Source organism: Suncus etruscus, chromosome 7, assembly GCF_024139225.1.
Source record: "Suncus etruscus isolate mSunEtr1 chromosome 7, mSunEtr1.pri.cur, whole genome shotgun sequence".
Lineage (NCBI taxonomy): Eukaryota > Metazoa > Chordata > Mammalia > Eulipotyphla > Soricidae > Suncus > Suncus etruscus.
Window position 1 is genome coordinate 13,556,550 of NC_064854.1, and position 13,288 is coordinate 13,569,837.

At 38.6% G+C, this 13,288-nt stretch overlaps 1 protein-coding gene and 1 long non-coding RNA gene across 5 annotated transcripts in view; one reads left to right on the top strand and one right to left on the bottom strand.

The window, feature by feature from the left end:
* LOC126013249 (arylacetamide deacetylase-like) overlaps positions 1 to 13,288 on the bottom strand; it is a 184,390-nt gene that overhangs the window by 157,401 nt on the left and 13,701 nt on the right. For all 3 annotated transcript variants that reach the window (XM_049776267.1, XM_049776268.1, XM_049776269.1), the window contains exon 2: positions 6,032 to 6,254. In XM_049776267.1, coding sequence (XP_049632224.1) covers positions 6,032 to 6,254 — 223 coding nt within the window. The remainder of the gene's footprint in view (positions 1 to 6,031; positions 6,255 to 13,288) is intronic.
* Positions 1 to 13,288, top strand: part of LOC126013276 (uncharacterized) — a 234,190-nt gene that overhangs the window by 157,016 nt on the left and 63,886 nt on the right. The window lies entirely within an intron of this gene.

A 13,288-nucleotide genomic window follows, 5' to 3' on the forward strand; every position in this document is an offset into this window, starting at 1 on the left:
AAATACGTAAGATGCTCATAGAACTCAAAGAAGCATGGGACAAACTGAACATGCTGCCAATAAGAATCAAAAGAATGTGGGAGTAGGACTAGAGCAGAGGAGTCTGATCTGGCCCGCCAGCAGTGAATGCTGTTTGGTTGCCAAGAAACCTGCCAGCATATACACTCAGTGTCACGGTTTCTCAGGGATGACGTCAACCGACTCCGCCCACGGCATGTTGTGTGCTGGGAGGGTGGGCTTGAGGGCGGTGTTGAGAGGGACACTGATGCGCTCTGGCGCCTGGCGCTTGGCACGAGTGTTGCTGATAACGTCACTGGAGGGCGCCAGTCTCTGCATGGCGAGGAGTACCACATGTGGGTGACTATATGATGTAAAAAGGTGCCTGCTCCACCCCCAGGCAACATGATGTCTGTGTGCTGTGCCTGCCTGTCAGTGAGGTTTTCCTCCACTCCCTCCACTGCCAAAGGTCAGTCAAAAGTGTCATAGAAATAAATTTTTGCCAGATGGGGGTTCTGCCCGATTGGGCTGTGGGTGACTCATATGAAAATTCCCCTTTGGGGGTGGTGAGGCATTCAGTGCTGAAATCAAAGTTAGGGGGTGGGCGGTGGTTGGGAGGTTAGGGGTTTGGTGCTAAATTGCCCATGTGGAAAATTAGGGGTTCGATGCTGAAGCATTTTAAAGGAGTTACATTGAAAATTTTATATGCATTTTGCAATTCCTTCTCAGTGTTCACATGCTGATTCCGAACATATCAATTTGGGCATTATATAGGGAGATATAACTGAACTATCAGGGACTGAGCTGGTCTGCTAAGAAAAGCCTGCAATGGGTAAGTGTTCACATCAGGGACTAATGGGAATTCATACACTGTGTGTATATATACACACATATTTGTATTTCACTAATATCAGTTTGGAATCCCTAGGAAGCAATGATGTCAAGAAAAAGAAAAATTGACGGCGAGTGTAGAATATTCAAAGAACAGTGGACTTACGATTACTTTTTTATGCGGTACAAAGAAAAAGCTGTGTGTCTGATATGCCAGAATATAGTTGCTGTGTTCAAAGAATACAATTTGCGATGCCACTATCAAACTCAACATAAAGATAAATATGATTGTTTGGTTGGAGAAGTGAGAAAAGATAAAATATTACACTTACACTGATGACTCAGCAAAATACTTTTGTGAAGCAGAAGCAGTTAAATACTTCCTCACTGCGGGCAAGTTTTCAAGTTGCCAGCACGCAATGGCAAACCATTTGTGGAGGGAGAATTTGTTAAAGAATGCCTTATTTCTGTTGCCAAAGAGATGTGTCCAGAGAAGGCCGATTTATTTAGTACAGTGAGCCTTTCAGGAGTTACAATGACACGAAGGATTGAAGAAATGGGAGAAAATTTGCTGCACCATTTGCAAAACTCTGCAAAGAAACTTTGCTATTTTTTCTTGGCACTCAACGAAATGATGTTCGTGATTCTGCCCAACTTCCCATTTATATGCGTGGGACAAATGAGTATTTTGAAGTCACAGAAGAGCTTGCTGCACTGCAAAGTATCAAAGGTACAACCACAGGAGTGGATATATTTGAAAAGGTTTGCCAAACTGTGAATGGTTTGGAGCTGGACTGGGTTAAACTAGTCAGTGTAACAACTGATGGTGCTCCTAGCATGGTGGGGTCTAAGAGAGGAGTAATTGCTCACATTACACAAGAGATGGACAAACATAACCATTCTCATCCAATTGCCATACACTGCCTCATCCACCAACAAGCGCTGTGTTGTAAATCACTGAAGTGGGACTCTGTTATAAAAATTGTGGTATCTTGTGTTAATTACATTAGAACTCATGCACTCAACCACAGGCAATTTCAGGAATTTCTATTTGAGGTAAATTTTGCCCATGAAGATGTTCTGTACCACACAGAAGTCCATTGGCTGAGTAGAGGGAGAGTTTTGAAACGTTTCTATGACTTACTTCCGCAGATTACAGCTTTTCTACTTTCAAAAAACCAAGAAGTACCAGAGCTCAATGATGCAGAATGGAAATGGCACCTTGCCTTTCTGACAGATATAACAGAGCTACTCAACAGTTTCAATCTGCAACTTCAAGGCAAGGGGAAGCTCATCTGTAATATGGCATCGCATGTGAAAGCATTTGAAGTAAAATTAGGCCTTCTCATCAAACAAATTCAGTCATCTCCCAACAACTCAAAACCTGTCAGCAGACAAACCATTGGTTGCATTCCCAAAGGAAACATGTCTGGCTTCACTAGAATTGTTGCAAAAGGAGTTTCAATTTAGATTCAAAGAACTTCATCTCCATGAACAGGACGTACAGCTTTTTTGTAACCCATTTTCTGTTGAGATTGAAAATGTCCTTTCAATTTACCAAATGGAACTGGCTGAACTGCAGAATTGTGACTCTCTGAAAGACACATTTAAGTCAAGTAACCTTTTGAATTTCTATGCATCTCTCCCCTTGAGACATATCCAAATATCAGGAACCATGCACTCAAAATGGTAACCATCTTTGGTAGCACTTATGCCTGTGAACAGACTTTTTCAAGAATGAAACATCTGAAATCTCCAACCAGATCAAGATTAACTGATGCCCACTTGCATCACTTGTTACGGCTGGCAGTGACAAATATGGAACAGGACATTGACCATCTCATTAGCCAAAAGCAGGCCCACAGTTTCCATTGAAATACTGGTGCGTGATCTGTTTATTTATAAATGGTTTTCATTTTATTTATATAAGATATGTGCAGTGTGAGTAGGAATTAGTAGCTCATATATTCCGGCCCTCCAGCTCTCTAACAGACCATAATCTGACCCCCACTTTAAAATGTTTGAAGACTCCTGGGCTAGAGCAATGGCACAGTGGTAGGGCTTTTGCCTTAGACGTGGCTGACTCAGGATAGACTGTGGTTCAATCCCCTGGAGCAATTTCTGCGAGCATAGCCAGGAGTAACCCCTGAAGTGTCACTGGGCATGCCCGAGAGAGAGAGAGAGAGAGAGAGAGAGAGAGAGAGAGAGAGAGAAAAGAGAGGAGGAGAGAGAGAATCAGAGTAGAAATAAGAAAATCTCAAACTAAATTAGCAGGGCTGAAAAACTTTGTAGGCATAATGAAAACCTTATTAAAAAGCCCTCAAAAAGAGTAACAGTAGATAGAATTAATGAGCTGGAAGATGAGATGCATAACAACTCCGTGCAAAAAAAAGAGGTTGGAAAAGAACCTCAAAATAAATGATCAGACATTTTTAGACTCTTCTAGGAAAATAAACAGTAACACTCCCAAATCTTTTTTATAAAGCTAACATCACCCTGATACCAAAACATACAGAGATACCACCAAAAAAGAAAAATATGTACCAATATTCCTAATGAATATAGATGCAATGATCCTCAACAAAATCCTAGGAACTAGGAACCAATGCATCATCAAGAAAGTCATATATTACAACCAATTAAAATTCATTCCAGAGATACAAGAATGGTTCAACATACACAAATCAATCAAGGTAATAATAAACCATATCAACAAAAGAAAAATTTAAAACCATATGATCATACAATAGATGCATAGAAAGAATTTTATAAGGTCTAAAACCCATTCATGATTTTAAAAAAATATAAAAAATAGGACGGAAGAAACTTTTCTCAATATAGTTAAGGCCATTTAATACCCTACCGAGTAGGGTAAAAGTAAAAGCCTTTCCCCTAAGATTTGGCACAAGGTAAGGCTTCCCCCTATTCCCGCTCCTATCCCATATATTACTTTAAGTACCTGCAATAGCAATTAGGCAAGAAAATATTTCAAATGTATCCAAATACAAGGGGAAAAATCAAGCTTTCACTGTTTGCAGATGACATGATACTATATTTAGAACCTCCTAAAGCTTCTACTAAAAACTTGAAGAAACAGTAGATTTATATTGTGATAAAGTGCAAAGTGACAGGCTACCAAATTAATGCACATAAAAACAATGGCCTTCTTATACACAATGATATAAAAGAAATAGACATTAAAATAAAATTTCATTCATAATAGCATCAATGAAATTCAAATACCTTGGAGTCAAATTTAACTAAAGAGATGAAGAACCCTATACAAAGAAACCTATTAAACATTTCTTTAAGAAATAAAAGAAGACACATTGAAATGGAGACATATACCTTGCTCATGGATTGGGAGGATTATCATCATTAAAATAACAATAGTTGCCAAAGCATTGTAGAGATTCGATGTAATCCCTCTAAGTATAATCAAGACATTCTTCAAAGAAGAGGATCAAACACTCCAAAAATTTATCAGGAATAACAAATTCCCAAGAATAATAAAGAAACCCTGAGGAAAAGGAATATGGGAGACATCATCTTCTCAAACTTTAATTTGTATAATAAAGTAATAATAAGTTAAAAAGCATGAAATAAAGACAAAACTCAGATCAATGAAATAGAATTTGACTTCAGAGAATTACTCTTAGACATGCAATTGATTAATTTGTAACAAAGGGGCAAGAAATGCAAAATTGAATAAATAAGGTCTCTTCTAAAAGTGATGGACAACTGATCAGTCACATTCAAAAAGTGAAAGCAGACCTCTACCTAACACCATGCACAAAGGTCAAATCAAAATGTATTAAAGACCTTGATATTAGGCCTGAAACTATAAGGCATATCATAAAAAACCTAGGTAAAAACTCCATAACATTGAAACTGAAGGCATCTTCAAGGAGGAAACAACACTGTGCAAACAGTTGAAGCAGAGACAAACAAATGGGATTACATTAAACTGAGAAACTTCTGCACTTCAAAGAAAATTATGACTAGGGTAAAAAGTTTACCCACAGAATGGAAGAAACTATTCACATAACACCCATCAGATAAGGGGAGAATATTTAAGATATACAAGGTACTGCGAGAATTTAACAAGAAAAATAAAATTCATCACACCATCAAAAAATGGGAAGAAGAAATGAATATTTTCTCAAAGAAGAAATGCAGATGTCCAAAAGGCATATTAAAAGTGCTCTACATCACTAATAATAAGGAGATGCAAATCAAAACAACAATGAAATATCTCACACCACAGAGACTGGCATACATCACAAAGATCATAAACAACCACTGTTGACATGGATGTGAGAAGAAAGAACTCTTATTTACTGCTGGTGGGAATGCCTTCTAGTCCAGCATTTCTGGAAAAAAAATATATATTCCTTTAAAAAAAACTGTACACTGAGTTCCCATCTAATCCTTCAATACTACTCCTAGGGATATACCCTAAGACCAGAAAAATACAATACCATAAAGCCTTCTAAAATGTTATGGTCCTAGCATCACTATATGTAATAGCCAAAATCTAGAAACAACCCAGATGTCCAACAACAGATGAGGGACTAAAAAAATCATAATACATCTGTACAATGGAATACTAAGAAGCTGTTTTAAAAATGAAGTCAAGAAATTCACCTATACATGGATATGAAGAGTATCAAGCTGAGTGAAATTAAGTCAGAGGGGAAGAGATAAACACAAAATAGTCTCACACAAATGTGGGATTTAAGAAAAAGAAAAGACAGTATAATAATAATGCACAGAGAAAATAAAGATGAGGGGTGGAAGGACCAGCCTATGATAAGAAGATTATCACAAAGAGTAGTAGATACAGTTAAAGAAATGACTAGACTAACAGCTACCATGAAAGTGATAGAAAGAAAAATAAAATGCAGAGTTTGGGGAAAGAGGAAAATGGGAGAAAATAGTGGGGGGAAAGTTGCACTGATAAAGTGAGGTTTATATCTTATGACTGAAACCCAATTATGAACATGCTTGTAACCATGTTCTTAAATAAAGAAACTATATAAAAACACTAAGTTGAAACCAGTTGTTGTGTATGTAAATATTTGGGGGGATTACTATGTTACTCACCCTAAACTGATTGGTGATTGTGCCCTACCCTAGGGTGTGACACCAGTAACTCAGTAAATGACATGTTAAGGTAGAATATTTTAAGACAAACACATACCAGCACTTCCCAAAGAAAAACCACCACCATGGATATAAAATATGCCTCTTCTGAGTGTCTTGGTCTTCTGCGTTGGCACATAGACACGAACAGAGATATTGTCAAAAGTGGTATCTACCACAGTGACATATTCATCAGAAGTGGGTGGTATATCCAAAAAGCTCAGAATGAAATTGGTACCAGTCATATAATGGCTGATTCCCAGTAGCTCAACCAAATGCATCTAAGTAAAGAGACAAAAGCAGAGTTAGCCATGAGCATTAGGACAATGGTACATAGGCAAAGTTCATAGAGAACCTGGACCCCATAGAAGACCACACAGCCCAAGGGTTTAAGCACAGTGATTGCCCTACAGGTTATGACCACCTATAGGTTATGACCACTTAGAAAACTCTTACTTCCTTTTTTAAGTGCAAAATAAAACCAAATTCCATGGTATAAATAAGCATAAACTAGGGTAGGAGAATAGGACCAATAGACAGATTTTGGGGGCTCAAGGGTATAGACAATGAAGGCCATAGTGGTCATCTGACATACCACTGAGCTGTATGAGAAGAGATAAAATTCCAGTAGCAGGTGAGTCTGAGAGTAGTCCTGAAGTGCTGATCAGGGAACTGACCGAATATTGAAGGGGAAGAAGTAATCCTTTCCTTGGACGATCTTTGATAGAACAAAAAAGAGTCTTGAAAAATTCTTTGTGTTGCTACAAACTCCAGAGTCTGCCCAAACTAAACTGGTCAGTGAGGGTTTTGCACCAGAGATTCCCCAACAGAGATATTTGACAATCCTCCATTTCCTGTCTCCATTAATATGCATAAGTAGGTGTGTTTCATGGGTATGCTTCTTGCGCTGTGTATATTGGTTTCTGTTGAAACTTTCACCTTCTGAAGTAAGTGGTAAATGGGACCCCATAGGGCAAATGCCCTGGGGATTCTCATTGAGGAGGGGGCTTTGGAGACATCATTCCAGAGATGGAGGATAGCACCAAGAAGGTGCATTTTCCCCATAATCAGTGATTATTCTCAGGCTTGATTCCAGTCCTTCCTGTTGTAAAAATCTATTTAAGAACTAAGTTTAATTTAGAGTTAACTGTTTGTTCTGCTTCTGTACTTAGCTTTGCTATAAACGCAAATGCAGCCATGACAGGTTCATAGTGTGTGAAACTGGGACTAGGTCTATGATAATAGCTGCCAATCTCTGAAACCTGACCTTGTGAGCACATATTACATACCAGAAAAATCCACAAGATCCAGATGGCCTTAAAGAATTTAGAGAACTGAACACTGTACCCCAGTACTGTAAAGATAAGATTTTCTTTTGCTAAATATAAGCCAAACCTACACATATGTTTCATACAGTATATAAAGAAGCTATAGATTTAAAGGTCAATTTTGACTATGTAGAAATCCCCTAGACCTATAAAAAAGACTTGCCATCTATTGTCAGGGTCACCATACAATCAACGACGGTTGACCCCAGCATCTTAAATAATCTCCTATGCTTTTTACATTATTATCTGTCTCCTTGTGATTTTTGTGGAATGAATCCTGAGTCTGGAGCTAACACTTCCACTCCAACTCTCAAGTTAAGGTTATTACCTATCAACCTTACAAGCCACTGTCTTTACCCACTGTGATGCTTCTGAAACATTCCTAAGCACCAATGTTTATATTTAGCTTCTTGGGGCTTCAAGTTTCCCTGCATAACCTTCTGCTTTGTCCCTGGTCCTGCCAATCTACTCATAAGCCAGTTTTCCTTGTTATATATTTGCATAGTTAGAATAAAATAAAGTACCTCTGGTCATCAACTTGGGACCTTTTCTTTTTTTGTCATCAGCTGAGGAGTCCTCACTGGTTGACTGGGTCATCACATCTGGCAACCAACATGAACACTCACGGGTAGAAGGGCTGTATTCGGGTAACCCTCATAAAGATAGGTGAGTGTGATAACCAATTTTTTAGGGTACCAGTAGGTTAGATTTTTAGTCCTACAGCTCTTCTTAAAATGGGACTGAAACAGAGCTGCACCAAGTCTTCTCAACATCTCTCAGGGTGGATTGAATGTACTGAGCCCTTTATAGACTTAAATCAGCAGTATTCAAGCAGAACTGGAGAGCTTATTTCCCAGGAGCAACTTTGCCCAGTCTCAAAATTGTCTGCGAAACTATTCCGTTGTTCCCAGACAAAGGAACCTCGGTGACAAAAACTTGTAAAAAAGTTAAGGACGGGGGGGGGGTTAAAAAAAAAAGTTAAGGACAATATTTGCAGAACACTTAGGGGGGCTTAGATTTCCATTCAATTTTGGGTGAATTGAGTCCATTATCAGGTTTTTGAATGCACCACTGTAGTGGAGGATACAAAGAGGAGATGGGAGGGAAAGAGTTGAATAAAAGGCCCTTTAATGGGATTAAATGTAAAACAGTTAAAATTCCTCCTGTTTAAACCCTTAATAGGAAGAAGGACAAAATATACAAACTGAGAATATTAGCCCCTCAGCTCTTCTGGTGCCCATGTCCTGAAAATAAAGAGAGGTGACTTCCCAGTGGAAACATGTTCTCTGACTAAAAACTTTTCCAGAGCAGGTAATTTACCCCTCACTACTGGCATCAAACTGAAGAGAACTCCACCTCTTCTGTAATTCTCAACCTTCAATCCATCAGAAGAGGGCTATATCTAGAATAAATTAGCTACCATCTCTCCAGACACTGAAAATGAAAGTCATTTAAAAATCTGCCCCCCAGAGACTGCCTAAGATGCACCCAAAATGCAGTTCCAAATAAATATTATGGTTTAAACTTTTATAAATCCATACATTAGTCTTCATTTAGATCTCAAAAGTTTCATGTCCTTTTCCCTATCTATCTGGAGGAAAATCTGATTCCATCTTACAAAGACTTAAAAAATGGATTCATTTCATCATTTAAAAAAGGGTTCTATGCTTTTTACGGACCTATGTTTCCATACTGTAATGAATACCTAACAGACTAGAGTGAATGCACACCTTGGACTCCCCAGGACTTTCATGTGGTTGCTAGTAACTGCCTAAGTCTTCTCAATACATACAATGGAAAATGTGTTCAGTGATAAGGCCAAGACAAAACTTCATGCCTTAGGTCATTCTGGGAGAAAATTTTCAGAGATCCCATTGGCTTATGAGATGCCAACAAACTAAAGGAAATGGCAGGACACACACAAAAAGCAAGCTACCTTACTTTGTATCATTTTTGGTCATATCTGCGAGACAACTTTGTGGGCTTGGGAGAAGTTTGATGCAGATGCTAAATTTAAAGGCACTGGTGAAGGGGTGTATTTTTAATGACAAGAACTGAAATAAAAACATGTTTGTAATCATAATGCTTCAATAAATATAATATAAAATAACTTAATAAAAATTTAAAATAAGGGTAACTATACAAAAACTATTCAGAGGATCTCCAAATGTCTGCATGATTTATCAGGAGACTAAAACAAATTAAATGTAAAGAGAATCAGGAACACTTGTTGATACAATTGGCTTTTAATAACACTAATGTGGATAGTCAAACTGTCTCTGCCCAGGCAGTCAGGCTATTGCATAATATCATCATGTACTCCTTCAAAAGGGGTTTGATTCAACAACAAAAGAGAAAAGACTTTCTCCCCTCTCCAGATGCAAAATCTGAAACTGAAAATTCTGAAAATAATGCAAATACCTTTATGCCTTAGTCACCCACCATAATGTAAATACCTTTGTGCTTTAGCACTTAAACAACCACTGATGCTGGTTCTGCCAATTCACTTACTGTCAGCATCACTGTCTCTACAGCTGAACAGAATCAACTGTTTCCCCTCCTCAGGGCAAGTGAGAGCTGGGAATATTGACAAACATGTCTTTTTTTTTTATTTAACTTTTTCATTTTTTAATATCATCTTTATTTTAATCATGGTGGCCTGCATATCATTGACAATAATATTTTAGGTACATATTAACATAAAATCAGAGAAATTCCCATCACCAAAATTTCCTTCCTCCACCTCCATTCTCGTCCTACCTCCCATATCCTCCTCCCTCACCCCGGGGCTGCGAGAATAAGTGGTCCATTCTGTGCCTAGCTATTTACTTAGTGGTCCTACACCTGTTTGGTCTTGGTACCTCCCTTATTTCCTGCTCTAGTTGGAAGGTGGGACTAGATAGTTCAAGTTATGTGGTTTTGTTTGAAGAAGAGAAAAGTAATAAACTGGGGGAAAAAATCAAATACGCTGAAAATGGGTGGAGTCCTTCTGGAAGCTCTCATCCTAGTTTTGAGAAATAAAGGGGATAAAGGAGGTGGAACACCACAACAGTACAAAAAGAAGTGTCAAATAAAATATCCAGTGAACACTCCAACAATAAAGATAAGCACCACATAAAGGCCATGGTCCTGAGACAAAAACATGGCAGAGCACATAAAGGAAGAAAAGAAAAGAAGAAAAAAATAAATATGAACAGAGACAACAACTTCAATAACCACACCAAAACAAATACATTGGCAAAAACTAGATAAATAAATTTAAAAATTATGCTTTTTGACTTTTTTTTCCTTTTTTCTTCCCTCATGCACAAGGGTCATTCGAAAAGGAATTCCCTTGGCCTAAGAGAAACAGGATTTCTCCACTCTTGAAGTATATTGTTATGGGATTAACTATAGACTCCTTTCAGGTTCATTTACTCTCCCCTTGGTGTTTTTGTGGTGTATGACAGACTTCTGCTCTGTCCTGGGTGATAAAATCAGATGTCTGTTTCTAGAGATCTCGGTATCTGCACAGGTCAGGGATTGGAACTTATGATAAAGTCTTTATTTGTGGTTCTAGAAGTTCTGTTCCCTCCATGTCATTTTAATCCATTTTCTGTGGTTGGTGGCCTTGGTCTTTATGCTGATCCTAGGACGGGGCCTGGGATAGCATCTTTTGTTATTTTTCCAGAAGACCCATTCTGTTGCAATTGTCTCAGACAGACCTCTGGAACTAGAGATTATGGTTGTTGTGCAGGCCCTAGCTTAAACCCTAGACTAGGGCTTTTTTTATTGGTCCTAGGATACATACAGTCCGGTCATGGTTCTATCAGCTAGTCATTTATAAATTGCGATCTTGGCATTTGGAAGACCAAAGGGTGATAAGTCTTCTGATTTTGTCTTATCGTTAGCTGGTCAAGTTGTTCCCAGTTTCCTCATTGTCAGGATATCATATTAGAGCTGGCACTTATTGATGTCTGAGCAGTATTAAGGATGTTCCAGATGGGATTTGTTTTCTGTGACTGTTGTGAAGAACTGTGCCATTTTTATGTCTGGGATCCAGTGTTCAAGGCTGCACGGTTGGTGTCTAATCACCTGGGGTCTAAGTTGGGCCCATGTAACATATTTTCAAGGTGGGAGATGCCCCTTTATTGTAAAGAAGTATGAGTTCTTATCTCTAGTACATAAGAGCTCATTTTTATACATAAGATTTCCCGTTTTTTTTTTTTGTTTTTTTTTTTTTTGGTTTTTGGGCCACACCCGGTAACACTCAGGGGTTACTCCTGGCTATGTGCTCAGAAGTTGCTCCTGGCTTGGGGGACCATATGAGACACCGGGGGATCGAACCGCGGTCCATCCAAGGCTAGCGCAGGCAAGGCAGGCACCTTACCTTTAGCGCCACCGCCCGGCCCCGGCCCCTGTTTTTTAGTGTCTTTGCAGGGAGAAGTGGTGCTACATTATATTGCTGGTGTATTTGAGGGTGGAAAGAGAAGAAAACAGAAATAGGTCACAGACCCAGAAAAGATAAAAATAGAAATAAAAATATATGTTCATATATATATATATATATATATATATAAAGAAAAAAGATTTAAAAAATGAGATAAAAAGTGATTAAAGGAACAGAGTAATGCAAGAGACTACCTTACTTTTGGGGAAAAGCAGGTAAAGAGGTGGTGTAATACAGGCCTTATACTTATGAGGGAAGTATAAGTTTCCCCATTGTCTTTTAAGATTTTCTTGTGGTGTTTGGGTTCCCAGGCACCTTTTCATCACACAATCTGACCCTTTTGAGAATGGCAAAAAATTTGTGGCAGGGAGATCTTGGGAAGAGTTCTTGTATTGGGGATACTTTTATAGCTAAGTCCGGTTTCAAGTAACAGTCCACGTTAGGAAGGGTTGGTAAGGAGAACCGCACAGCATGAGTCAGCAGGGGAGTTGGTTGCTTTTTCTTGCAAGGGACAAGGTGTGGGTTTGACTGGTTGTCTCTTTGCTTGGGTGTTGGGTACTGGTTCGTTGGGGTAGGAGGTCAGTCTTAATGCCTAATGGGTTAAGAACTAAGGGTGAAGAGTTTTAATGAGGTGGGAAATGTGGATGGGATTGAGGGGTGAAGGGATAGTCGGATTTCCAAAGGGGGGAGAGGGGAAAGTATATGAAATGGGCAGGAGAGAAGAAAAGAGAAAATCAATCAAAAAGAAAATGAGAAATAAAAAAAAATAAAGTAGTGAGAAGAGAGGAGAAAAGAGTATGAGAATGCTAGTTTGCTTGACTGTGTTCTATGAGTAGGGTCTGTAGTATGAGTCTGTAGGTCACAGTTGCTGCTGTGGTGGTCTGGCTGGTCAAGTGTTTCAGGTCCTAAAAGAAGGTATAACCTAGAGATAAAGGGTATGTTAAAGAGTTTTATGAGGACATTCTCATAGTGCAAGCTGGGTAAGGTATTTCGTGTGAGTGAGCCCTGAAATGCCATCTTAGTTTGTCTACCTTTTGTATCCAAGAATGCCTGTGGACAGAAAAGCTGAGAGGTTATTTTAAATATAGTAAGATTAAGTCATTAAAACAAATTGTTATGAAATGCTTCCATTGGAGTCAGTGATTTCCCATGGTATTCTTTACCTATAATCCTGTATAAGATCCCCAAGGAATTAGTATGGGCCTTTGTAGTAAAAGGCTGATTACATACCTGTTCTCTCTATGCTGCTGTTTCTGGTGTTGCTGGTTTCTTTGTGGTATAATGTGTAGTCAAGAGTTTGTGTTGTACCTTTTTCATGTGTTTTGGGTACTGCTCTCTGGTATATGTTGACTATTACAGTGTTTGGAGTTTCTACCCTGTTAAATGCTGTTATTTGATAGTTGAGTATTAGTTGTATATAAGGTGTATGTTCTAGGTGCTTCAGAATAGTGCTATCATTCTGTGTTTGTCTTTCATCTTCTGGCTTACTTCATTTAACATAATATGTTCTAGGTCCATCCAGGTTGCCGCAAAGTCTGTGATTGTATCATTTCTGACT